Source organism: Vigna unguiculata, chromosome 8 (assembly GCF_004118075.2).
Source record: "Vigna unguiculata cultivar IT97K-499-35 chromosome 8, ASM411807v1, whole genome shotgun sequence".
Lineage (NCBI taxonomy): Eukaryota > Viridiplantae > Streptophyta > Magnoliopsida > Fabales > Fabaceae > Vigna > Vigna unguiculata.
This window is the reverse complement of record NC_040286.1, coordinates 4,471,212-4,498,405: the sequence shown is the minus strand read 5'-3', so window position 1 is coordinate 4,498,405 and position 27,194 is coordinate 4,471,212. Positions and strand designations below refer to the sequence as shown.

General features: G+C 36.5%; 2 protein-coding genes across 2 annotated transcripts; both read right to left on the bottom strand.

The window, feature by feature from the left end:
• Nucleotides 1-1,489: 1,489 nt before the first annotated feature.
• Nucleotides 1,490-3,724, bottom strand: LOC114194251. The gene is made up of 3 exons (XM_028084373.1): nt 3,550-3,724; nt 3,407-3,461; nt 1,490-2,357 (listed from the first exon to the last, which is right to left on the bottom strand). The coding sequence occupies exons 1-3, from the start codon at nt 3,722-3,724 to the stop codon at nt 1,490-1,492; spliced, it is 1,098 nt and encodes a 365-aa protein (XP_027940174.1).
• A 5,900-nt stretch (nt 3,725-9,624) lies between these two features.
• On the bottom strand, nt 9,625-12,205 carry LOC114193472 (L-type lectin-domain containing receptor kinase IX.1-like). The gene is made up of 2 exons (XM_028083292.1): nt 10,773-12,205; nt 9,625-10,395 (listed from the first exon to the last, which is right to left on the bottom strand). Exons 1-2 carry the CDS (start codon nt 12,119-12,121, stop codon nt 9,744-9,746), a joined length of 2,001 nt encoding a protein of 666 aa, XP_027939093.1. The 5' UTR covers nt 12,122-12,205; the 3' UTR covers nt 9,625-9,743.
• Nucleotides 12,206-27,194: the final 14,989 nt, after the last annotated feature.

Below are 27,194 nucleotides of genomic sequence, written 5' to 3'. Positions count from 1 at the left end.
TGAGAAATACGTGGTCCCCTGCCTCAAACTCAAGCGGCCTCCTCCTCTTGTCTGCATACGACTTCTGCCTGCTCTGAGTCGCGCGCATCCGATCCTGAATCACCCTCACCTTCTCGGTGGTCTGTTGTAAGAACTCTGGTCCAAGAACCATTGTCTCTATCTTTGCCGGATCAACGGCTATTCCTTGGGCTAAGATCACATGGCCCAGGAATTGTACCTCTTCCAACCAGAATTCACATTTCGACAATTTCCCATACAACTGGTGCTCTCTGAGAATCCCCAACACTACTCTCAGATGTTCTGCGTGTTCTTCCCTGCTCTCGGAGTAGATCAGAATGTCATCGATAAACACTACTACAAACTGATCCAGATATGGCCTGAAAATCCTATTCATGTAATCCATGAATATAGCCGGGGCATTGGTCACCCCAAATGGCATCACTACATACTCGTAGTGACCATACCGTGATCGAAAAGTTGTCTTCTGGACATCCTCCGGCCTGACAAGGATCTGATGATATCCGGATCTCAGGTCTATTTTTGAGAACACCACAGCTCCCCTCAACTGATCCAACAGATCATCAATCCTCGGCAACGGGTACTTATTCTTTATCGTTAGCTTATTCAGCTGCCGGTAATCAACACAACACCGGGATTTCACTAACAGAACTGGTGCTCCCCACGGTGATGCACTCGGTCGGATGAACTTCTTCTCAAGCAGATCCTCAATCTGTTTCTTTAGCTCAGCTAACTCAGCAGGCGCCATTCTGTACGGTGCCATAGAAACTGGCCCAGCGCCAGGGATGAGATCAATGGAGAAATCTACATCCCTGCTAGGCGGTAGTTCTGGAATCTCATCCGGGAATACATCTGCATATTCATCCACTACCGGAATCCTGCTGATTTGCTCGGCCGTGCTCATCTTCTCTGCCTGAGCCACAATCATGTAACAGGTAGCTCCAGCCTCAATCTCTCTCACCGCCTGATTAGACGAGATCAGTTCTAGCCCCACCGTCTCAGGAAACACTATCTGACGCTGCCCGCAATCAATGACGACATGGTTACTCGACAACCAATCCATGCCCAGAATCACGTCTAGACCCTCCATCGGCAAACAAATGAGGTTCAACCTGAACCTACGGCCTGCCACCTCCGTAGGACACCCCACACACATAGAAGTGGTGGATACCTCTCCAGACGCTGGCGTCGCCACTAAAAGCTCGCACCCCAGCTCTCGCATCGTGAGCCCGAGCCTCCTCACACATTCATTAGACACAAACGAATGAGTGGCTCCTGAGTCGAACAACACCACTACCTCGTGGTCACACAATAGACATAGAAACTGCAAAAGATTACCTGACTGTTTCGCCTCTGTGGTCGTCAAAGCGAACACACGCCCCGGTGCTCTGGGTCGGTCTCCTACTGGCCTCGTAGCTGGCGCACCACCAGCTTGTCTTCTGTTAGGACACTGACGTGCAAAGTGCCCTGTCTACTGGCATACGTAACACCTACCAGTACTACTGCCTCCACCTGTACTGCTGGCCGGTTTAGTACAATCCCTCCTCAAGTGTTCCCCGCCACAGTTATAACACCGTAACATTCCCCAGGTAGTCGGCGGTCTGCTATAAGGTTTCCTCTGAGGTCTGACATCTGGAGTAGTCCTCTGCTGTTTCCCTCCACTACTCGACCCGGTCTCCAACTGCTCCACAGTTTTGGCCTGCTCGACCAAAACTGGAAACTCTCTAATCCGAAGCGGCACAATGAAGCGGCGTATCTCATGTTTTAATCCGCCCTCAAATCTCCTACACCTCCACTCCTCGGTGACTACTGGAGTGTAGAAACGCGCCAGATATTCGAACCTCTCTATGTAGGCCGCCACAGTCATGGTCCCCTGCTGAAGAGTAAGGAACTCTGCCTCCCGTTCGTGCCTCGCACTGTCGGGAAAGTACTTCTCCAGGAACCTCGTCCTGAAGGCAGTCCACGTCACCTGCTCCCCACTGGTCTGCATCAACTGCTGCATCCCCTGCCACCAATACTCTGCGTCTGCCACCAGAAGAAACGTGACAAACAACAGTCTCTGCTCATCTGTGCATCCCAGCACCCTACAGATCTTCTCACATTCCCGCATCCAGGCATCTGCCTCGTCAGGAGTGGCCTTGCCAGAGAACTTGGCCGGCCGGTGTTTCATGAAATCCTCCATAGATGCTGGCCGAGTAGGTGCCACTACAGCTCTGGGTGGCGCCGCTATGGGCTGCATCGCGTCCACCATACGATGGATCGCCTGAGCTATGTCATCAGCTCCAGCGGGGTTCCTCCTCCTCCTGTTAGCCATAGCTCGTGCACGCCACATATTATAGCTGGTTCACACACACAGCCCATATTAGGATTTCATATTCAGAAATAAACTAATAACACAGACAATTAGTCACGCAAACGTAACACGGTATGCTCACTCCCCATAGACCCCAAAAATCATTTTGAAAACCATTGCTCTGATACCAAATGTAACATCCCGTCAGGATATTACTGATTTATGAATAAATAAAACAAATAAATATAACAGCGCATTTAATAATACCTCATTTTCCCAAAACGCGGGAAAATTTAAAGCTTTATTAATTGAGCGGATAAAGTTTAGAACATCGATTACATAATTAAAACCACAATGTTGTTAAGTCACCCATCCGGGTTTACAAATGTTTCCAAAACAAAGTAATACAAGTAAAAGTTCCCCAAGTCAATCCCCTCTCCGCGAATAAGCTGCACCAGAGCCACTTGCATCACCAACATCTGCTCCCGTGTACCGCGTACACGATCATCGCCACACACACGCAGATAGGGTGAGCTTAGCAGATAAAACACACATAAATACAAAGCCATAAACATATATATAAATCAGTATACATACACATAACACCACTTAAATTAACTTTCCACATTGCCCTATATTTTTATTCCCTCAGTTCAATCTCCAATAAGTTTATTCATGTTCTACTTCGTCTGCTAATTACTTCAAGGTGACTTGCTGCCATACCTATCGGCCACAACCGATAGAGCACGTGCGGGAATACATGCTACGGATCATACACCGCAACGCCAGGTAGAGTTCCCATATATGAACAAAGCCTGTATCATCCCAAGACTACCAAACTCGTCAGCCAACAACTGAGGAGGGCAATCTATCTGGACCCATCCGTACTGGCCCCAACCAGCACACTCATACCGGCCACACTCGCCAACCCGAGCCACAACTCAAAGGTTTCTCGTGTTCATCCGCCATCCCGAGCCACAACTCAAGAGATGCTATTCCGAGCCACAACTCAAGGAATACCACGTGCTTAACCCCTATCCCGAGCCACAACTCAAGGGATACGTTCCGAGCCACAACTCAAGGAACTCCAGCAACCTCACCTCTGAAGCACTACCAGAAACCTTGTAGAACACCCTACTAAGTCCATCAACTAGGACTCACAGCAGCTAAATCGACTAGCGGGGGACACGTACCGCTAGGCGCCACAGCTTCCAGACCGCCTGGCGGGGGACACGTACCGCCAGGCGCCAAGCGCCTCAAACTCACAAAGTCTGCAACCACCGCCTGGCGGAACAGTCTACACCGCCAGGCAGACGCTGGTCCAGGAGCCACTGTTCGTATCGCCGCCGCCTGGCGGAGCCTATCCCACCGCCAGGCGCCAATCAATCCAGAACCCCACTGAGTCCTTACCATCGCCTGACGCTACCCATTCCCGCCGCCAGGCGCTGTATCAGTACAGCTGACCTCTACTAGTTTAGGTTCTCTATCTCATATTTATCTCAATACCAATGAGTTTCAGACACTAAATGTAAAACTTACCATATTGTGTTTCAATAGTCCAGTCAGTAATAATGTACTCCAACCATCTATGTCCTCAATCCCAACAATCCCTACTCTAACACGTAATTATGAGTCGTGCCTGAAACCTTAGACTTAACAGAGTGACTAATGCCAATTTAAGTATTCTGTTCAGTACTCTAAGCCCTAACAATGTACTATTAGTAACTTGCTCACGGTTCTTTCTTCAAGGCTTGCGAGTATATTAATCCAACGCTTCCTCCCATGCCCCTAACAATTTAAATCCTTATACTCACTATCCCAATCCACTCACCTATTGTTATGACTTTGGAAAGTGTACCAAGTCGCGCAAGTAGTAACCGGTAAGACCGGGATATCGTTTCCCAAGAGACTCGTGTATACTAATTAATTGCGTAATTAGTGACTAATTTAAACTAACGAATAAATCCATATTTTGGGTTTTAATGTATGAAATTAAACTTTGCATAAATAATTAAAATTGAACTTTGGAAGTTAAAGGCACTTAGTGAGTGGAAAAGATTAGAAATGATATGACTTGATATTGCCGGGGTTAGAATTCACCAATTATGCTCTCATGCAACTACAATTTAACATCCTCTTCATTAATATGCTAATGCCAACCCACAAAATTACTCAAACCCTAATTCCTTAAAAGATTGAGCCTAAATTTCCTTATTAAAAGTTAATTCCTTGACCTCTTAATAAGCAAATTTGCTTTATGCACAAGGGCTTAAGACAACCAATGGGTCAAGCCCCATTCCTAGGTACAAGCTCCATTGAGTTCTCTTATTCCAAATCTAGGTTTCAAAAGATATTTCCACACCCCATGAACCAAAAATCATGCAAGAGATGGCTAAATCAATGCAAGCTTTAAGTGAAGAAATAAGAAGACTAGCAATTAATGAAAGAGTCATATATATAATCAAAACATTTGCATTTACACAAGAGTTTCGTGGCTACATCTAACCCCAACAAAAATGGGTTTAGCTCTCCATTGCCATGGAGAGCTCAAGCTTAAAAATGGAAGAGATGGAAGAGATGGAAGAGAAAGAGATACAAAGAGGAAGATGGAGCTGTTCCCACAAGCCCTAGCACTCCTCCAAGCTCTCCAAATGTGTTCTTCGTGCCTCCAAAATGCCAAAGATGAGTTTCCCTCCGCGAAAACAGAAGAAAAAGGGGTCACTTGACACATCAGCGAAAAAAGGCGCCTGGCGGAAGGGTCTCACCGCCAGGCGCAAGCCACCAACAGGGGGCAAATCTTCCCGCTACCGCCCGGCGGTGACTAAGTGCCGCCAGGCGGTGACTAACAGTAGCGCCTGTCTGGCGCTTGGCTGGCGCGTGGCTGGCGGTCTGTTCCTCCTGGCGCTGGCTTCGCGTCGCTAGGCGCTTCCTATTGACATTTTTCTTCTCTCTTTGCTATTCCGGGTCACTCATTAGTCTGGATTTTAGGAACAAAGCTTCCCATCTACAAAAAGGACACAAAAATGGGGATTAGTGATATATTTAGATCAATGTAACCCACAATGTATTTATTTACAAAAGTAAGGTAAAATTGAGGATTAAGTAGGTTAAAAGCTTTGGAAGAGATGATTTTGCTAATGAAATATAGCTTGGATAATGGTAAAAATTAACATTATCACCTATCAATAATCAAACCATCTGATTTATCCCGACTTAAGCTTTCTTCTGGTTATGAACAACTCTCGTGCTTGATTATTCATGTGACCTAGTCAAACATGCTTGTCTGCAACATAATAAAACAATTCATGACCTCCTAGTTTCTCGACCCCAATTTCCTCTTAATGAACTAATTCTTCCCAGACCAATTCTCCAACCCCTCAGCATTCTTCTCGTCAACACGGTGAGGAAACTTCCGCGTTAGCGCCTGGCGGCAAGGTTCGTGCCGCCAGGCGGTACACCCCATCTGCCAATTCCAGGTTCTTTTCCAGAACCCACGCCCCTGCCAATTACCCTACTTTGATAATTCTCTTCATTCTCCATTCAGGTTCCAACCACGTTCAGAGCAACCGAAATCTAGTCCTATAAATCATCAATTCCTACGACAGTTCATAACACTCCGCGTTCCATCATACCACAGGATATCACAACGTTCGACCAAACAAGGATTTCATAGCCCTTTATCATATTGGCATTCTGCCCTATGGATTCTTACGATATAATGACTCAATTCCTCGTTCCTTCGTTGCAACTACATTTTCTCCTGATCAGAATCATTCCAGAACACAGAGAACACCAAAACCGAGCTCATTCCACTCGTGTCGCCTGGCGGGTATTCATCCCTGCCAGGCAGTTCATCAGAAAAAACCCAGAAATCATTATCAGTTTGCGTCGCCTGGCGGTATAAGGCATCACCGCCAGGCGGTCCCTCGAGGTAACCCAGAAACCCTCTAATATAACATGAGTCGCCTGGCGGCTATGTGTAGTCCGCCAGGCGGTTTCTGGAAAATTCCCGAAAACCAGAAAAAAACGCAGAATTTAACAGAATCACACATCCAATTATCATGCTAATCATGCAATTATAATTACGAATAAATAAAATCAGAGACCAACTCCCCTAACCTGGTTCCTTAGCTTAAATTTGCACAATTGATGAAGTTCTCCCTTGATCACCAATGGCCAACCTTGGTTTCCCTCAATTCTGCCTTCAACTCCCTCACGTCAGCCCCTCTCACTCAGTCTTGCCTCTGTTTTTCTAAGTCTAAGTTCAGCCTTCCAAACCTTGCCTAAACTCCAACTTTTTCCTTTTAAACTAGTACTTTAGGTTACTTAAAATATTAAAACGAATTTAATTTCATTTACCTTTTAATAACTCTCCATCTCTCATCATGAATGGGAATGCACCCCCCCCTTGGCCGTACTACTTCCCATGGCCTCTGTTAACCTTTCCCATTTCCCTCTAAAGTCACCATTAGCAAAATAAAAACAAGCATAATTTCCATTTAGCATTTCCAAGGTTTGAACCCATGACCCCTTTGTTACCACTCAAGTGCATAACCATTTCAACCAATCATGTTTCATGCTAACCATCACAATTCAAGCATCATATCATAACAGAACATGCTTTCATAGATTGAAATAATAATAATAACACAAAAAGTATCATGCATAGGACTCGAACCCAAGTCCTCTCACACAATCCAAGTGCTCTCAACCATATGAGCTAACACTTTTCCACGTCATACCAACCATGATTTAATGTCATAATTATTACCCCTCCCGTATTTATTAATTAATTATTTAATTAATTAATTAAATTCTACGGGTCTTACAGTATGTCTGTTGGCAGATTTAGAAGACTTTAAGCTTTGAAGAGGTCGTGCAAGAGGAGAAATGGCAAAAGGCTATGGATATGGAGATCGGCGCAATAGAACGCAACAACATGTGGGAATTAACTAATCTACCTAAAGTAGCTTGAACTATTGGTGTGAAGTGGGTGTATAAGAAGAAGACAAAAGTTGTAGGAGAAATTGAGTGATATAAAGCTCAACTTGTAGTGAAGGGATTCAAGTAGAAGGAAGGAATAGACTATGATGAAATGTTACCCTAGTAACGAGGATGAAAACATTTCAACTATTGATTTCCCTGACAACTAAACACGAATGGCCAATTTTGCAGATGGATGTAAAGTCAAGATTTCTGAATGAAGTCTTGGAGGAAGAAATTTACATAGAACGAACACCTAGATATACACAAAGGGGTGAGTAGAAGAAAGTGGTAAGATTGAAGAAGGCACTTCATGGTTTAAAGTAGGCCCTCGAGCTTGGAATGAGAGGATTGATGTTTACTTCAAGAAGAATGGGTATGAGCAATGTTCCTATGAACATGCTCTATACATAAAGAAGAAAGGAGTTGTGATGTTTGTAGCCCTATATGTTGATTATCTTATCTTCATGGGGAAGAATGTCGAGTTGATCGAAGAGTGTAAGAAACTGATGAAGAAGGAATTTGAGATGACCGACTTAGGTCTTAGGAAGTACCTTTTTAAGCCTTGAAGTTGTTCAAGGAAAGGAAGGCATCTTTGTGTCCCAAAAAAGGTATGTTGAGGTGGTTTTGAAGAAATTCAAGATAATAAGTTGTAAACTTGGTTTCCACCTCAATGGAACTTGGTACAAAGTTATCTAAGTACGAAGGAGAACAAGTTGATGCGGGCTAATACCGATGTTTGATTAGAAGTCTCATGTATCTCATAAATACAATACTAGATTTAATGCTAAGAGTTGGAATAGCATGTCGATAAATGGAAAAGTCGAGCTATACTCATTGGAAGACACTAAAGAGAATCCTAAGGTATGTAAGAGGAACAATGTCACTTTGCTTGTTGTATACTAGGACAAATAATTATTGATTAGTTGGCTACTTGGATAGCGATCGGTATATAGTTGTGATGATCGGAAAAGCATATCCAGATATGTATTCTACATGGGAAACAAAACGTTCACCAAGCTTTCGAAGAAGTTGTCCATTGTAACATTGTCAACATGCGAAGCCAAGTACGTTGTAACATCTTGGAGTGTTTGTCATATAGTTTGCTTAGAAATCTTCTAAGCAAGCTAGAGTTGAAGCAAGAAAAGAGGAATGTGATTTTAGTTGATAACAAGTCGACTATTGAATTGACGAAGAACCCAATCAATCATGAGAGAAACAAACATATTGATTTTTGGTTTCACTTCATGCGAGAATAAGTGAAAGAAGGAAATGTGGAATTAGAGCATGTAAGAAGCCAAGCTCAAGCCGATATGTTCACAAAGCCATTGTCGACCACTCTGTTCGAGAATAACAAGAGAATGAGAGACAAGAAAAACATTTAAGTTTACAGGAGAATTTTGTTGAATAAACTTAAATGTGGCTAGTTGCATTTAATAATAAGTTGTTATATTAATTATGATAGAGGATTGCATATATTAGGGGTTGCTTCTAATAATGATTATGACATGTATTAGAATTCACTAATTATGATTTGGTAGTATTTGTGTTTAATGGATGTTTTTTATTTTTTATCGACAATGAATTTCTATAATTAAATAGAGTACTTAGGATACTCTAACCCAATTATACAATTTATATACAATAGACTCCACACTCTACTCAACAATTTAGTTTGAGATAGTATTAATCGAAAGCACTATTTACCCCACCAGAACATCTATCTAGGGATACAACACAAAATGGTAAAAACTCATAAATTGCAAGAAGATATAAGAACTAGTATCATATTGCTTCTATCCAATATATTTTGTCTTGTTTCCCTATTCATATCAAGTTCTTCGAGTAATTGTGTATATGAATTGTTTTAGCGCCTCCATTTGCAATGCTCCTTGCCTTTAATCCTTTATGATTATTCCACCATGACAATTGCCTATACCATACCTGCACAGAAGAAAACACCACCCAGCAGCCCACATATATCTTATATATGTTTCGTATACAAACCACTGTTATACCTTCCCACAAAGTATGATATAATCCTTTATATATGTTTATCAAGCTAGGGACATTGACACCAATCTGCGTACAAAAATGTTATTGTTGACATTTTGTGTTTGATCCATAACCAAGCGTTTAAGTGTGCTATGGTAAAAATTTCCTCTGTATCAACTTTACCTTGCCCAAATAACTGTGTTTAATGGATGTAGTTGAAGGATAAGAAAAAGCAGCAGCTAGAAATAATTCATATACTAGTCAAAGTATTAACAAAGTAAGTAATATTATGCACTGTTTATTCAAAAAGACTTGTTTTCAATACTTTCCTCTCTTATTGAAATAAAAAACTACATAACATTAACAATTAGTTTATTCAACAATTACACGGATATAAGTTCATTAAAAACACAGGGAATTCCTCCCGAAATAGATGAATTCAAGGGATGGGTTACTAACGTCCAATACTTATAAAGCTGTCGGTGAAAGGTAGTGTCTGCATGGACTGAGAATTGGGTTGTTGTGAATATGTAACTAGAGAAGCAGGAGGACGATCATGCAGATCAAGTGGAAGCTCTGGCAATGGCGCTTCTAGCTCAAGAACTTTTATCACTTGTGCAGCCTTTGGCCTTTCCTTGTCGTTAGGGTTAGTACACCACAACCCCACAATGATCAAGCTTCTCATTTCATCCACATTAAAATCCTTCTTCAATCTCTCATCAACAACATCCATCACATTCCCTTCCACATACCGTTGCCACACCCAGTTCATCAGAGGCACATGAAACTCTCCATCACGGTAAGTCCTCCTTCCACATGCGATCTCAAGAGCCACAACCCCAAAACTATAAATGTCTGATTCCTTACTAGCCCTACCTCCGTTCATGTATTCTGGGGCAAGGTACCCGTAAGTCCCCACCACCCCTGTCCTTTCAGTCCTCAACCTCGGATCCACAAACTTTGCCATTCCAAAATCCCCAAGCTTGGTGCTAAAATCTGTGTCCAACAACACATTTGCTGACTTAATATCCCTGTGAAGAACACACTGCTCCGCATCCTCGTGAAGATAACGAACTGCGGCAGCCACTCCTAATGCTACTTTGTACCTGTGGGGAGAATTGAGATGAAACCAAAGAATTCAAAAGCATGTAGTAAGGTTTTGATTTGCATAAGACAATTACTCTATCACAAGAAAGTAGGAAGTAAATATGTATACAATGCAAGAAAATTAAATGCATGTTTGCCAATGTTTTTTTAATGATGTATTTTCTTTTTTTCACGTTCATGGCAACAAAAGACAGAGAAGTTATTTTTTTAGCTCAGGGGTGATCCATCCACTAGTATCAGATGTGTTGCCAAACACATGGCAATTACTATATTATTAAGTGATGGAGAACAGTCTGTTCTTGAAATATATTATGTTCCAAAATTTCAAACGGGTAATAAATATATTCAAGAAAATAACATATGTTATGTAACTCACCTAACATCCCAGGTCAAAGGTTTTTTGTCCCCAAAGAGATGAGTGTCGAGGCTTCCATTAGGCATGTACTCAAAAAGCAACAGAAACTCACCTTGCTCGTGGCACCACCCTACGAACTGCACCAAGTTTTTGTGTATAAGACGGCTTATAACCCTAACCTCATTGATGAAAACTCTCTCTGAATTTGCGAAGTTGGCGAAAATCCTTTTCACAGCAACAACCCTTCCTAAATTACTCAGAACCCCTTTGTAAACCTGTCCCGAGCCTCCTCGTCCAAGCTTTCTATCATCTGCGAATCCGTTGGTGGCTGCAAGTAGTTCTTTGTAATCAAATCTTCTTGGTATAGTTGACCTATCCAAATCAAACTTAACCGAGTTAGCTCCCACTTCACCGTCATTACTCTTATCAACCTTATCCCTTCTTTTCTTCGTCATCATTGCCCAAACTGCAACACTCCCAACCACGACCACCAAGACCGTCAAAGAAGTCAACACAGCAACCATCAAAACATTTCCTTTTCCGTTCCCACGGTACCCCTCACCGGAGGAATTATCCGTAGCATCGGAATTCAACGTTGAACTAAACTCCCACGAGTGAATAACGTTGCGTTCTCTTAATTCGCCTGTAGCAGCGGAGAACCCGACGTCCACCCACTCGGGTAGAATTTCCATGAGGTCAATCTTGTAAGAAAGTGAAGAATTAGAGTGTGACGTTGCTGTTTCGTTGAAAGACCAAGCCACGAAGAGGGTCTTGTTGGAGGCACTGTAGGCTATCAAAACGTTGCATTTCTTTCCAAGGTTTTTGTCAATGTCAAACTTGGCAAAAGCCACGGATTTTAGAGAGTTGTCGTCTATGCCAACGTGCTGCATTGGAGGGTCAATGGTGCCATTAAATGTGTCAAACTCAACGGCGAGGACATGGTTTTGGCGAATAAAGGTGTTGGAGGTTGTGTTGAAAAGAGCAAAAGTACCACCACCTGAGTTAGGAGGAATCGGGTAGCCATGAGGGGCCATGTAGAAGGCGAAACCGTCAGCATAGGTGCCGTTGGTGGCTCTGTCAATGGAGAAAGTGAAGCGCGTGGTGAAGTCTGTGACAACACCGGATGATTGGTCCCACAGGTGCAGAGGTTTTGCAGACAAGGCTCTTCCAACACGGAAAAGATAGTCCACAATGTTGAGTTCTACGCTCCCGTTACTGGCTTTGCCATCACCCACGTATGCCATGTTTTTTGCACTCTCAGGGTCATCGAAGTTTGTTATGTTGAAATTTAGTGATTCTACATTTTTAAGAGAAGGAGGATGTAGAACCAGCACAAAAACAAAAGTTGTCACCATCTCTAGTAACCTCATTCTCAGTGGTTGTTTTTGTTTCCCCTGTTCATATAAATTTTGAAAGGGCCGAGACAAGGTAAGATAAGTTGTTGCTAGAATTGATGAAGGGAGCTTGTTGTTTAAAGATATTTATAGATAGATACAAAGTACCATACGATAACAATTCCTTCCCTTTCAATCAACTTTCTTTTGTTTTTTTTTTTTCATTCCTAAGATTCAAACTCGACCTTAAATAAAATATTCAAACTCAATCAGAACAGTGTAGTATATGCATTACATGTTGTAATAACTTGGTGGTTAATTCTTATTTTTTATTTTTTATTTTTTTTTCATTTTAACCGTTAAATGCTACTATTTGTTTTTCTGTTATTTAGCTTGAGATGTAAATTGAATAGTTGTCGAGAGGGAATTTTGGTAACTCAATTTATAAAATTAATTTTTAAAATAAAATTTAATATATATATATATATATATATATATATATATATTATAAATTTATTTTATTTCTAATAATTGGGATGTCCAGCGATAATATTGGTTATATTCATTTAAATATAAAATTTGTGACATTTTTTTTTTAGAGAAGATAATTAAAGAATGATAATTATTGTATCACTCATATAAGCAATCGTGGTAAAAAAACAAAACTGGAATTGGTTTCCTTTAAAGAGGTTTTCATATTGTATCCCTCCTTCTGTATCATCTATTACACAACTATTATTATTTTTTTATCTCTTTCTTATTACATCATATAACCTATAAATTTATTATCTTATTCTTTCTAAATATATATTAAGTTATTAAGTGTTAATGTTCTTTTTTTTTCTATGAATATATATTTTCCTTTTAAATATTGGTAGTTGGTTGAATAATGTTTTGGATTGCAAGTGACCCTTGAATCCGTTACACTTAGTCAATTGTGAAGGTGTTTAGAATTAAGTTATTGTTACGTGATATTAGTATTTATGTTTTAATGCATATTTTTGGGCTATAATAAGGTTATCCCCGTAATAGTTTAATAAGGTGTAATAGTAAATCTGTTCTTTTGAATCAGCTTAATGCATGTTTAAATAGCATATTTCATGTAGTATAAGGGTAGTTAAAAATTCAAGTTGTAATAATTTGGAAATGAGCAGATAAATTAGAAGAAAAAGGTATCAATTTATTGTTATGAGATTTTGAATTTTTGGTGATTTCTTAAAGAAAAGTAGAGTTGTCGAAACAGATATTTCGGTTCGGACCTGTCATAAGTTGATCATTTACTAAGTCAACTCAGTCCGGTTCATTTATTAACGAGAAAAAAAAAATTGAATCCAGCTCATTCCATCATGGATTGGTAGGTTAAATACGTTGGCTCACGGACTCAATTAAAAAAAATACATTTTTTTCAGTCAAAATTAAATTAAATTTCTAATTAAAATCTAAATAAACTTCAATACAATCTAAATACAAACCAAAATCACAAAAAATACAAATTATTTATGTGTTGACTAAAAAAATAACTTAACCTGACCTAAATGTAAAGCTCAATTTAACAAAAACACTCATATGACTCTTTATTTGCAGATTGACTCACTAACTTGACTCATTACAAGTTCAATTCAGATAAATCAAGTTTTAGATGGGTCGAATAAAAAATTAATTTATATTAAAATTTGTAAAAAAAAATTAATACATATTAATTTTGACACAAACTCATGGGTCAAATTGACTCGCAGATGACTGTTCATGGTTTAATGTTATCTTATACCAATTTTTTTTTTTTCTAGAATAGTGGGAATGACTTATCTAAATACATATTTTTCTTCATTTTGTATGGTCATGAGTTTCGGTATAATGTTGTTACGTGATGTTATTTTTATCTTTAATAATATATGTTTGATGCGACGCAAATGATGTAATGGAAATATCTCAATTAGAACATCATAGACCATAGATCATAATGATGTGTCACTTTATAAAATAATATAATTGAACCAAAAGTTACGTGATAGACCCACTAAACAAATTTCTTTGACCGAAAGTCTTAATCGGGCCCACGGCGCATATTAATTTTAAGTTGAAGAAAACTTCCATTAGGGCCGACCGGTCATGTTGGATCGGGTTCGGATCCAACAAGATCGATCCAACAAGATCGATCCAACCAAATCTGAATATTGATATTTAAAATTCATATTTGATTTTTTTAGTTTTTGGATTCGGCGGGTTCGGGTTAATTCGGATCCGGTTAAGCATGGGTGAGTGCAGTTTATCCGAATAAACTATAAAAATGTGAAAACGTAACTTCCATCACCTTTCAGTCTGCCATGGCTTCCTCTATCTTCTCCGCAATCCTGATTCTTTCCATCACCACGTCACTGTGCGGACTAACCAAACACCACTACCTCGCCATCTACAATACAGATCGGAGACCACTTCGTCACCTACAACACAGATCGGAGTAGATGGGTTCACAATCCCACAGTTGTCCGCTGCGTGCACTTGCCTGAGACACAAAACCAGATCGGAAGACACGAACTCCACAGTAGATTGTGCGTCACCCCCTCACCGCAGCTCCTCCCTATGCACCGCCGCAAGCTTTATCACCCACCGCTGCAACTCGCTGGAGATTGCGCGTTTCACCTGAAGTAGAAAACGATGACACTATGATCATGACAAATCTCTTCCAAAGGCAAAATCGTTTGTTGGGGAGATGCTTGCAGTTCAGATGCAAGAAACTTGAAACAGAGGAGAAGTTGTGTTTGAAAGATTGCTGGTTTTCAAAAGTTGGAAGTGGAGAAAGACGTTGGCAACAAATTAGGTTAATGGAAAAGTCATTGATTGTAGGTCGGGTCGAGTAACCACGAAAATTTAAAATAGAATTCGTACCCGACCGTTTCTATCCATATTTATCCATATTATCTTATCCGTTCAAACCGAATCCGAATAGAGCAAACCGTATGCATGATTTCTTTCTCGGATATCACGGTTAGGTCGGGTTGAATATTTATGCTCACCCCTAACTTCCATGACGAAGGAACTAATGAGAAAGATATTTTTAGTATAGATAATTGCATTGACTTCTATGACTTTATTTTTAGGCTATAAGTTGTGAAATAAAGTCTATCATTCTTTGACTATTCTACCGCTTCTCTCCTATGTGAAGAATTAGTTTAACTACACTAAATAAATGAAGTTAAATTTTTAAGATATAATAAAACTTTATAATCACTTAACACTTTTTTTTTTCAAAAATTAAATATTTAATAAATTATAAATTTTTGTTTTCAAGTTCTCAAAAAATAAATTTATTTTCTTTATATTTAGGCATTTAATTTGCTTTATTTTTTATGTTTGTTTTAGACCCGATTAAGACAATTTTGTGTTAATTAGAGTATCTTCAACCATTTAGTGTTAACGTCATTTGGAAGATTATCATATGGTAGCCAAATAAAAGATGTGAAGATAATTATCTATCAATCTAATAAAAGATTTAATTATTTATTTTGATCATTTTTTTTACTCAATTGTTACATTGTTTAAATAGAAATAATATGATCTCTTGAAAGAAATCAACATTATCATTGTTAGGAGATGACTACGTGTGAGTCCAAACTTTTTTTTCTCTCCAACTCCTTCTTCAGCAACACAATCTCACTGTAATTGTCTCCCTCATATCCAAGATTAATTCTTTTAGATACAAATTCTTTGTTTTTGTCTATTGTATTATCATAGATGACACACGAATTCAATTGTGACTTTTGTATTCGTTTGCAAAATTCGTGGAGGATGCCACATATTTCTTCCATAATTTCAAACCAAACTTCCCTATACTGAAGCGACTTTCTTGTCAATTATTTGTATATCATATTATGAGTTTACTTTATGGATTTTTGGTTTTTTTTTTGTGGTGCTGATAATTGATCATGGTAACTGGTATTAACTGGTATCAACAAGTAATAGATAATAACACGTAGAACTCTAAAATGTGCACACTAGACACATTCAAGTTTCTTCAGTAATTGAGTGATTTCTCGTGAAATGCGAAAACAATGATAATTGTAACTGCATTTATTTTAGAATATGGAAAATTTTGGCGGCTTGATGGAGTTCAAGTAGTTGCATCATCTAGATCAAATAGTGAGTTTTAGGCCTATTGCCATGAAAAAAATCTCTTATAATAATGAAAAAAGGGTTGAAGGATATCTATCCAAAACAACCATTTCATTCAATATAAATGCAATAGGTGTTGCAAATCTGTGACACACATCGTGAACAGAGTTAGAGATACATTATAATAGTTTATTTTTGTAAAAATTTTATGTAATCCACGTTTATGAATTTTGGAAAAATTCGTCTCGTACCTCCACGACTTCAGCTTAAGCAGTAGTTATCTATCCCCGTCTTGTATGACTTTGATTAAGTGTAATTAATTTAAATTGTTATTGGCCTTACAACTTCAACAAAAAATCATTAGATGGTTGCACGATTTCACCCCTACAAGTCGAAAATTATCTAATTGGATGACAAATTTTTCACAACAAAATTGTATGTAATTCTTTTAAAAATAAAATTGTATGTATTTTTTTAAAAACTAAAGTCATGTCCGTAGATATGAAAACTAAATCGATCCATATCGACAGAAAAGCCAAGAAGTGCACAATGAATCATGCCAAATTGATGACTACATGATTACGTTAGATCATGTCAAATTGATTTTTTTTTTATCAATAAAAAATAAATTAACATTAAAAAGAACACTTAAAAAGTATTCTAACCCTTATAAAAAAATGGTTTAATTATGCCTTTGGTCCCCATTTTGGAGTTAAAATCTCAAAATGGTATCCAAATTTTTAAAAGTATCAAAATGGTCCCCTTTTTTGTTGAAACGTCTCACGTTTGCCCTTGCCGTTAAGTCAACATTGACGCCGTTAGAGGGAGTGTCACGTGTCAGTTCCTCGATTTTTTGAATTTTTTTATTAATTTTTTTATTAATTTTTTTTTATTTTGAATTTATTTTTTTGAATTTATTTTAAAAAATCAAAAAATTACCACGTGTCAAGCTGTCATCGTGCCACGTGGCAGTGACAGTGACACATGTCAGTATTACGCCACGTGTCATTTTGTTAGTCTCAATTTGGTCCATTTATTTTAATTTGTCTCAATTTAGTCCCAATTTTTGTAAAAATTAGCAATTTTGTCCCCCTTCAAATTGAAACAAAATTTAATTTTATATGAATGTTATACAAATATTTTTATTAAATTTGATATTTTTATTCAAATTGATATTTTTATTCTATATTTTTAACATAGTTAAGTTTAGTTAAAATTATGTTTCACATTCAACTTTACTTAAAATAGTTTTAAAATTTTAAATTTATATGTGTTTTATTGTAACATGAACTAGGTAATTTATGAATTTTTTTCTATTAACATTATTTTCTATTAACAACTTTTAAACCATTTTAAATAAAGTTCAATGTAAAATATTAATTAAATGAACTTAATTTGGTTAAAAATATTTACTTGAAATATCAATTTTGATGGAAATATTTGTGTACATTTATACAAAAATTAAATTTGATTTCAATTTGGAGAGGGACAAAATTGCTAATTTTTACAAAAATTGGGACTAAATTGAGACAAATTAAAATAAAGGGACCAAATTGAGACTAAGAAAATGACACGTGGCGTAATACTGACACGTGTCACTGTCACTGCCACGTGGCACGATGACAGCTTGACACGTGGCAATTTTTTGATTTTTTAAAAAAAATTCAAAAAAATAAATTAAAAATAAAAATAAAATTCAAAAAAAATTAATAAAAAAATTCAAAAAATCGAGGAACTGACACGTGGCACTCCCTCTAACGGCGTCAACGTTGACTTAACGGAAAGGGCAAACGTGAGACGTTTCAACACAAAAGGGAACCATTTTGAGACTTTTAAAAATTTGGGTACCATTTTGAGATTTTAACTCCAAAATGGGACCAAAGACATAATTAAACCTAAAAAAATTATCCTATACATATTAATACATTAGTTTAACATCAAAGTATCGATTAAATACATATCTACCAAACCCAAAATTACGTTGGAACATGTCAAATCGATGTCTATATTAATTATGTTAGTATGATACATCATATAACTCTTAAAATGTCATTTTTATATAGATTTTTATGTAAAAGCTCTCTTTAATTCTTAAAGTTGATATTGAATTTAACAAAAAAAAAATATCGTAAAATCATTATAAAATTTAAATATAATAAAAAAGTGACAATAAAAAATAATTGTGACGATATAGACTTATATATATATATATATATATATATATATATATATTAAATAAATTAATATTTTATTCATTCCTACAAATTTTAATCACTCTAATTTTTTACTGAAATAAAATTAATTTTAATCGAATATTACTTTGACTTTTTTTAACTCTGTTCTCGTGTAAAACACGTGTTACCAAAATAAATTAAAATTATATGAAGCAAGGGATTATTATTTTTTTGATTTTATAAAATTAAATATTTTATAAGAAATCATTTTTAAATATTAATATTTACCTACTACTTTTAAGTTGATTTTTTTTTCAAACAATTAAATCAAATTTAATATAAATTATCCACATAAGCTCATTCAATAATTCTGTCCATATACATCAAATCTATTCTAAATTTTCCTTGTAATCATTCAATATTTCTATGACCAAATAACATCAAATCTATTCTAAATTTTCCACATAATCATTTAATATTGTGGTGTCACCTCCTACTTTCTTTTTTCTCTCTCATTTCCTTATGTGTCCTTCCGTCAACGCAAGTTGTATAAACACGTTCGTGGAAAAAATTGCGATGATAGTAAAGAAAAAGATACATGTGCCCGGTCTCACTCTACATTTATGGACCCTTTTATGCATTACTATCTAATTGCACGTTTAGATAACCCCTTCCGACTTAATTTTCTGTGATAATATTACATTTGAATTTTATTGATGTTTCAAAAATTTTATTTTTAATTAATTTATAAATATTAAATTAAATATATTTTTTAAATTTATATTCACATAAGTTATTAAAAAATATAAATTTTTAATAAAATAATGTATTATAAATAAATATATAATCTATAAAATTAGAAGAAAGAAATATTGTTAAGGGTCCGTTTATAAAAAATAGAATTCCAACCGTATACAACTTGCAAAATTAGAAAAAATATAATGAAAATTTAATCTTTAAAAAAAAATGTACTTAAACACTAAAAATCTCTTATTTGAAATAAAAAAAAATCTGATGATCTATTCCTCTCCATCAATAATGTTCAAAAGGAATATATAATGGAAAAAAAAGTTACCAATTATATTCATCAATCACACCTTCCAAAAACTGTTCAACTTCAATTGCGCTGAACTTTCCCTCTACTTAATTATCACCCTCAAACATACAAATACTTTTCATCTCAACTTATAATAAACAAATGCTTGAAATTTTCAAGGTTTGTAAAAAGTTATTCAAATTTAAAATTAGTAAAATATATATGATAGATAATGAAATTATAGAAGAGCTCTTAGAAATTGATTACGTTATTGACTTGTAGTCAAGCTTAACGAAGAGGAAGGTTCAGAGACATAGTGTTTGATGGAATATGTGGTTGTTGGACAAGTCTTAACAGCATAGAGCAAGTACAATCAGCCAAGAATGGTTGCAATTGCACTTATTCCACCAGCCCATCACCTAAAAACGGGTAATTTGGAAAAAATATTAGTTTTATGGTATCAATAAGAGGTGAATAAAAAATCTAACTTTTTTATCCGATTCACTTTTTTTTCCAATCCATCTATTTAAAATTTATTTTATTAAAAAATCCAATTTATTTAAAATTTATTTTATTTAATCTAGATTTTAATTTGATCTATATTTTATATATTTTTGATTGAATATTCATTCTCTAAATTCAGATTTTCAAATATAAATAATTCAATCCAAATTTTCAATTTAAGTTTTTAGTTAGGTTAAGATGAAAGCAGATATTGACTAACTCAGACTGAAGGTCAAAAAGGATCGATCCAAGTCAAAGGTTGAGATGGATCAACCCTGATTAGAATTCGGCCGACTCAACCTTCAAAATGCAACTAAGTTAGTCCCAATCGAAGATTGACCGAATTTGGTCGAGTCGGCTTTGGCTGAAATTTGGTCGAATTCGGTCAAGTTGACCTTAGGCAAAATTCAGTCGAGTTGACCTTAGGCAAAATTCAACCGAGTCGACCCCTGCAGAAATTCAACCCAATTGACCCTAGTCAAAATTCGGCCAAGTCAACCCTAGTCGAATCAACCCAAACTCAAATTTGAACGTATTGGCCCTTGACGAAATTTGGTCATATACAACCAAGTCGGCTATAATTAAAATTTATCTGTATTCAGTTAAGACTGTCCCATCAAAATTTGATCGAATTCAGTCGATTTGATCGTAACTAAAATTTGGTGGAGCTGACGATGGCCAAAATTTGGCCATATATGACCGAGTTATGCTTGGCCAAATTTTGACCATATTCAGCCAGATCAGCCCCGAACGAAATTTGGCTGAATCGACTCTAGCCCAAATTTGGTCGTATTCGGCAATGTCGACCCCGATAGAGATTTGGCTATATTCACCAAATTCACAAAATTGGCCGCAATCGAAATTTGGCTTCGAGGCTAGTGTGGAAACTAGGCTTAGGGACCAGGCGTGCTAGGCTTAGAAGGTTAAATGAACTAGGCTTAGAAGGTTAGACGAACTAGGCTTAGGGGTTAGTGCGAAAACTAGACTTAAATGTAAGGGTCATGTAGATATTGGGCTTTGAGGCTAGTATGGAAACTAAGCTTAAATGTTGGTGCCAAATAGATATTAGGCTTAAATGTAAAAGCCAGATATATATTTGCTTGGGGACTAGTGTGAAAACTAGGCTTGGGGACAATTTGAAAACTAGGCTTGAGGGCAGATGAACTAAGCTTAGGTGTAAGGTTCTGGTAGATACTATATTTGTGGGTCAATGTGAAAAGTGGGCTTGGGGCCCAGACAATTTGGGCTTAGGAATATATAGGTCATTCATATGAATGAAGAAAATCATCAATATGGAAAATTTAAGAGAGAAAAATTTGTGAATTTTTAATTTTTCATCTTTTGAAAGAAAGGGACTCGACAACCATATGATAGAAAGGTTTTTTTTTTTTGAAAAATGGATGATACATGTATGTATGGCGTATGGTGCATGAAATGCCTTATATGTCTTTTTTCATTCTTTCTCATTATTTGAAAACATATTTCAATTGATCCATAATTCATTGTTATTTTGGATTCATGGAATCATTTTGTTTTGACATTTTTTCTTTGAAAGCAGTTCTTTGGCCTGATTAGTGTATTGAGAAACCCTATTTTTTTGTATCATTTTTTTCGAAACACTATTTGAGTAACATGCATAAAATTGTCAAAGGTCCTAAAAGGGCTTGGATGAGGTGATTAACTAAGGAGTTGTCTCAATTTTAAAGTGTGGATCAATCTTGGGGGACAAAAGGTGTTTGGGCTTGCTTGAGTTATGAGAAGGCATGAAGAGGTTAAAAAATGATGGGAACTTCAAAAGTTGTCCTATGTGTGAGGGTTTAAATTGGACTTGGCTTGCTATTATTGATGGCATGAGGAGGCTAAAAAATGATGGGAACTTCAAAATTTGCTTCAATTTGAGTATCTGGATTGATGCACAAAGTTCTGTTTGGTGAACCTCAATTATTGATGACCTAAATTAAATGTTGGGGACTTCAAAAGTTACCTTAATTTAAGGGTCTAGATTGGCCTCAGAGCGCAAAATGTGTTTGACTTACCCCAATTATTGATGACCTAAAACTATGACTGAGACTTAAAAAATTGCCCCAATGTGATCTTAATAGCCAAGGTAGATAATTACCCCATTTTGATAATGAATTATCGAAATGAATGAATGGCAGATGAAACAACTACCCTAGTTTGGGTTTCCAATCGAGAGTGACATTCACAATTTAGTCTCAAAGTGGAGGACACAGTAAAAAACAAAGATAAAGTCCATGGAGAATGAAAGAATAAAAGGGGATGCCCCTAAAATTTTCCTCAATTTTTTCACTTTTTTATTTTTTATTTTTCCTTTTTTTTCACTTTTTCTCAATTCTTTAGGACAAACTTGCCAACATGCTAAAACCTTTTCCTTTCAATCAAAACTTATGAAACATGACAATAATTCATTTTTAATATATATGGACTTTTATAAGGCTTGTAACGTGACCAAGGCAAGGGGTATGAAAGAATTAAAAGTAAAGGCTTAAAAAATGAAGCAGATTATTTTGGGATAAGGGCCTTTGAATAATGTTGCACCCAAAATGTATTTGATGCTTTTTCTTCACCTTTTCTTTTGTTTTTCTATCTTGAGCTTTTATTCTTTTTTTTTTTCAAGCTTTTGCTTCTCTTTTTGTTCTTTTCTTGATATAACCAAATCATTATTATCTTCTCCAACTTTTTTAATTAATTTTTTTAAAGCTTCTCTTTTTGTTCTTTTCTTGATATAACCAAATCATTATTATCTTCTCCAACTTTTTTAATTAATTTTTTTATATTGGTGAACCATTAGGTGGATAAACCAAATGCAAACATTACGTCGATGCTTAGTGTGAGGGTGGCCCTTGTTTAGAGTAATTTGAAAGAAAAACTTTGTTTTATTTTTTTAGACTTAAGTAGGATAGCAAAGGATGATAGTAAATTTTTGTTGTGTTGGATAAGAAAACTTTGTCACACATCATTTCAAATCATGATTGCTTTTCCTTTCAAAACACTTTAATCCACCAGAAAATAATTCGGTTCATGTGACAAGCTACCCCTTATTTTGTTCTCTCTCTTGCCTTATTTTTCCTAGACTGTCCTTCCAAGTTTTCAGTTTAGCATACCTTTTTCCTATTTTTTTTTTTTGTTTTTCTTTTCTTTTTCTCCTTCGTGTTCAAAGAGTTTCTTGTAATCATCCTAAGACAATGCCCCTTTTATGGTGATCCTTCATGAAAAATGAAAGCAAAGTTTGTAGTGGAACGGTGGTGAAACAGGAGAGTAAATTTGAGTAATCTCATGCATGTAGCTTAGATGAATGCTTCAAAAGAAAAGATATTAAACGTTAATTTTATCTATTTATTCAACCAACTGATTGAACTGAATAATTGTTTTTTTTTTTTCATTTTCCATAAGAAAGATTTCGTGAATTTGAATATGAACACAATATGGGAATCAATTAAATCTAATTTTATTATAACTTCTTTTGCTTTTCTTTTTCAAAACTTTATATTGATGCATGGTATGTATTCAAAAAATTATTTACATGATAGGATGTGAGTGCAACGCATGCAATATGCCTTAAAGGACACTTATTCACATGACATGTCTATAAAAATATGATGCATTTATTGATATGTACAAGAAAATGTGAGAGGTAAAGGATACAACAATCTTCGTTTTGTGTCTTAACAAGGAGGTTTGACGCCTAATGAATTTAAAGTATAGTACATGCATTCATCAGGATGGTCCCCTCAACCACCTCAACCACTTGGAAAGTACATCCATCATTGCACTATTATCCCTCAAATTCTAAAGCTACTTAGATCTCATGTCATGCATAAATGTGTGTGTGTGGGTGGTTGGATGCGTGAGTGTGTGTGAGTGTGTGTGTGTGAGTGTGTGTGTGTGTGTGTGCGTGTGTGCATACCAAGCAAATATATAACAATGTCGTCTACCCTAGGGTTCAATTTCTAGCCATACAATTATCCAACATAGATAATAATATACATACACAATTATTTCGATCATCCAAAATAATTCTTTATATCTTCCTATATATCTTCCTTCATAATGGAGTCAATAATTCTTTACGAAAACTATTTGAAAAATGTCCAACAAAGCTTGTTTCACTCCTACTTATCTCCATTCATATGTATGTGTGTGGTGGGTGGGTGTGTGTATGTGTGTGGGTGTAGGTGCGTGGGTGTGTGTGAGCGTGCATGCGTGTAGGGGTGATCATGGATTGGATTTTTAATGATCCAATCCACATCCATTTTGGATCCAAATAATTGGATTAGATTTTCGATCCAAATCCATTTTTTCAAAAAAAGTAGATTGGATTTTTTAAAAATCTAGATCCAAATATTTAGATCAAGTTTAAATCCATATTTAAATATTTGGATCAAGTTCAAAAATACCAAAATCCATTTTTCATAAAATAAATTCAAATTAAATTTTTTAAAACTTGTGTCCATAGGGTTGACACCATAGAATTTGACAGATTTTTTATTGGAGCCAACGAGGTGAAATTTCAGCATGGGATGAACTTGGATGACTTTCGAACGAATTTCGGTCGGGGATGACGTGACCAAATTTGGGCCAAGGTCGACTTGATGAAATTTCAGTCGAGATCAACTTGACTGGATTCGACTGAATTTCGGCCAGGGCCGATTTTGCCTAATACGACCAAATTTTGGCCAGAGTCGACTTGGTCAAATATGGCCACATTTGGGTCAAGACCTGATCAGTCAAATTTTGGCCAGGGTTGACTCCACTAAATTCGTCGGCCGGGACCGACTTGACTGAATATGGCCAATTTTCGATCACAGCCGACTAAGTTGAATATAGTCAAATTTCGTTCGGGACTTACTCGACTGAATATGACTAAATTTGGGCTAATTCCGACTCGCCCAAATTTTGGTCACGACCAACTCGATTGAATTTGGCCAAATTTAGGTTAGGACCGACTCGCCTAAATATGACCAAATTTCGGTCGCGATCGACTTTGTCGAATACGACCAAATTCAGGTTAGGACCAACTCGATCAAATTTTGGTCGAGGCCAACACGACCGAATTTTGACCGGAGCCGACTCGAGTGAATTTGACCGAATTTCGGTCGTGGCCGACTCAGTTGAATACAACCAAATTTCGATCGTGACTAACTCATTTGAATACGATCAAATTTCATCCTAGGCCGTCTCAGCCGAATACGACCAAATTTGGGCTAGGGCCGACTCTATCAAATCTCAATTGGGGGCAACTCGATTGAATTTGACCAAATTTTGACTGGAGCCAACTAGGCTAAATACAGCCAAATTTTGGTCACAATTGTTTCGGCTGAATACGGTCAAATTTTGGCCACGACAAAAATTCGGCTGAATTTAGTCGAGTCAGCTCCGATCAAAATTCGGTCGTGTTGGCCTCACCCAAAATTTGACCGAGTTGGTCTTGGCCTGAATTTGGTCGTATTCAGAAAAGTCGATCGCGACCGAAATTTGGTCATATTTAGGCAAGTCAATCCTAACCTAAATTTGGCCAAATTCAGTCGAGTTGGTCATGACCAAAATTTGGTCAAGTCGGCACTTGCCCAAATTTAGTCGTATTCGGTCGACTAAGTCCAGAACGAAAATTAGACTATATTCAACTTAGTCGACTGTGATCGAAAATTGACCATATTCACTCAAGTCGGTCTCAGCCAACGAATTTAGTGGAGTCAACCCTGACCGAAATTTGACTGATCAGGCCCTGCCCAAATGTGGCCATATTTGGCCAAGTCGGCTTTGGCCAAAATTTGGTCGTATTAGGCAAAATTGACCCTGGCCAAAATTTAGTCGAATCCAGTCAAGTCGATCTCGCCTGAAATTTTGTCGAGTCTACCTTAGCCCAAGTTTGGTCACGTCCTCCCCGACCGAAATTCGTTCGAAAGTCATCCAAGTTCATCCCATGCTGAAATTTGGCCTTGTTGGCCTCGACAAAAATCTGCCAAATTTTATGGTGTCAGCCCTATCGAAAATCTAATCCACATCATGTGGATCCAAATTTGTGTCCATAGGGCTGACACCAAAGAATTTGACAGATTTGGCCGAATACTTCCAAATTTTGTCCAGGACCAACTGGGTCAAATCTCGATCGAGACCGACTTGACAGAATTTGGCCTAATTCGGCCAAATTTTGTATAGGATCACGCCAACTCAATCAAATACGACTAAATTTGGGCTAGTCCATCTCAACCTTTAGCCTAACCTAACAAAAAATATAAAGTGAAAATTTAGATTGGATATTTTGGATTATCCATTTTGAAAATCTAGATTTCGAGAATGGATATCCAATCAATCAAATATATAAAATGTAGATTAGATTGATATCCAGATCCAATAAAATGGATTTTAAATGGATTGGATTTTTAATAAACTGGATATTAAATGGATTGGATCATAGAAATAATTGATTGGATCATAAAAATTGGATTTTTTGTCCACCCTTACATGCGTGCATGCGTGTGTGTGTGCATACCAAGCAAATATATAACAATGTCGTCTACCCTAGAATTCAATTTCTAGCCATACAATTATTCAACATAGATAACAATATACATACACAATTATTCCGATCGTCCAAAATAATTCTTTATATGTTCCTATATATCTTTCTTCGTAATGGAGTCAATAATTCTTTACAAAAACTATTTTTCAAATGATTTAATTTTTTTTGGAACTAAATCCAACAAAGCTTGTTTCACTCTTATTTATCTCCATTAATAATGGAGGATCAAGAATCACATACATAGTTATTGATTGTTTGAGAATTGTTTTTGATTTTTTTTTGAAAACTTTATATTCTTTTTGTAATTTTAATAAATCATGGATTTTGATAAAAAAAATTAACTAACCCCACAAAGAGGGTCCATGGTAAACAAACTGATGACATAAAAGAAAATATTTTATTTTTATTTTTTTGTAATTTTTATATTTTTATAATTTTATTCTTTTGAATTATTTAAAAGGGTATAAGTGATGAGAACCGACAAAAAAATGTTCACCAAAAGAGATAAATATTCTTTCATTCTTTTATTTTCATATATATAATTATGTAAGTAAAAAGTGGGGTGTCAAAAGTAAAAGAGTGTATTGAAGCCATGAAAAATTAAATAAATGTTGTAAAAAGTAAAAATCAAGTGTAAAACTTAAAAGGCTAACAAACTTAAAAATCCGTGACTTGATCTTAAGCAAAGATGTTCGCAGGAAAAGTTCAGGGGAATCTTTCAGTTCTAGTTCTGGTTTAGCA

Bases quoted from the DNA above. Each gene is read 5' to 3' on its own strand.
- LOC114194251 (XM_028084373.1), bottom strand. From the start codon at position 3,724: ATGGTAAGGACTCAGTGGGGTTCTGGATTGATTGGCGCCTGGCGGTGG. The intron at 3,462-3,549 runs GTACGTGTCCCC...TGTGAGTCCTAG, and splicing joins GAGGCGCTTGGCGCCTGGCG to TTGATGGACTTAGTAGGGTG. The intron at 2,358-3,406 runs GTTGCTGGAGTT...TGTGTGAACCAG, and splicing joins GGTAGTGCTTCAGAGGTGAG to CTATAATATGTGGCGTGCAC.
- LOC114193472 (XM_028083292.1), bottom strand. From the start codon at position 12,121: ATGAGGTTACTAGAGATGGTGACAACTTTTGTTTTTGTGCTGGTTCTA. The intron at 10,396-10,772 runs GTGAGTTACATA...TTCTCCCCACAG, and splicing joins CCTTTGACCTGGGATGTTAG to GTACAAAGTAGCATTAGGAG.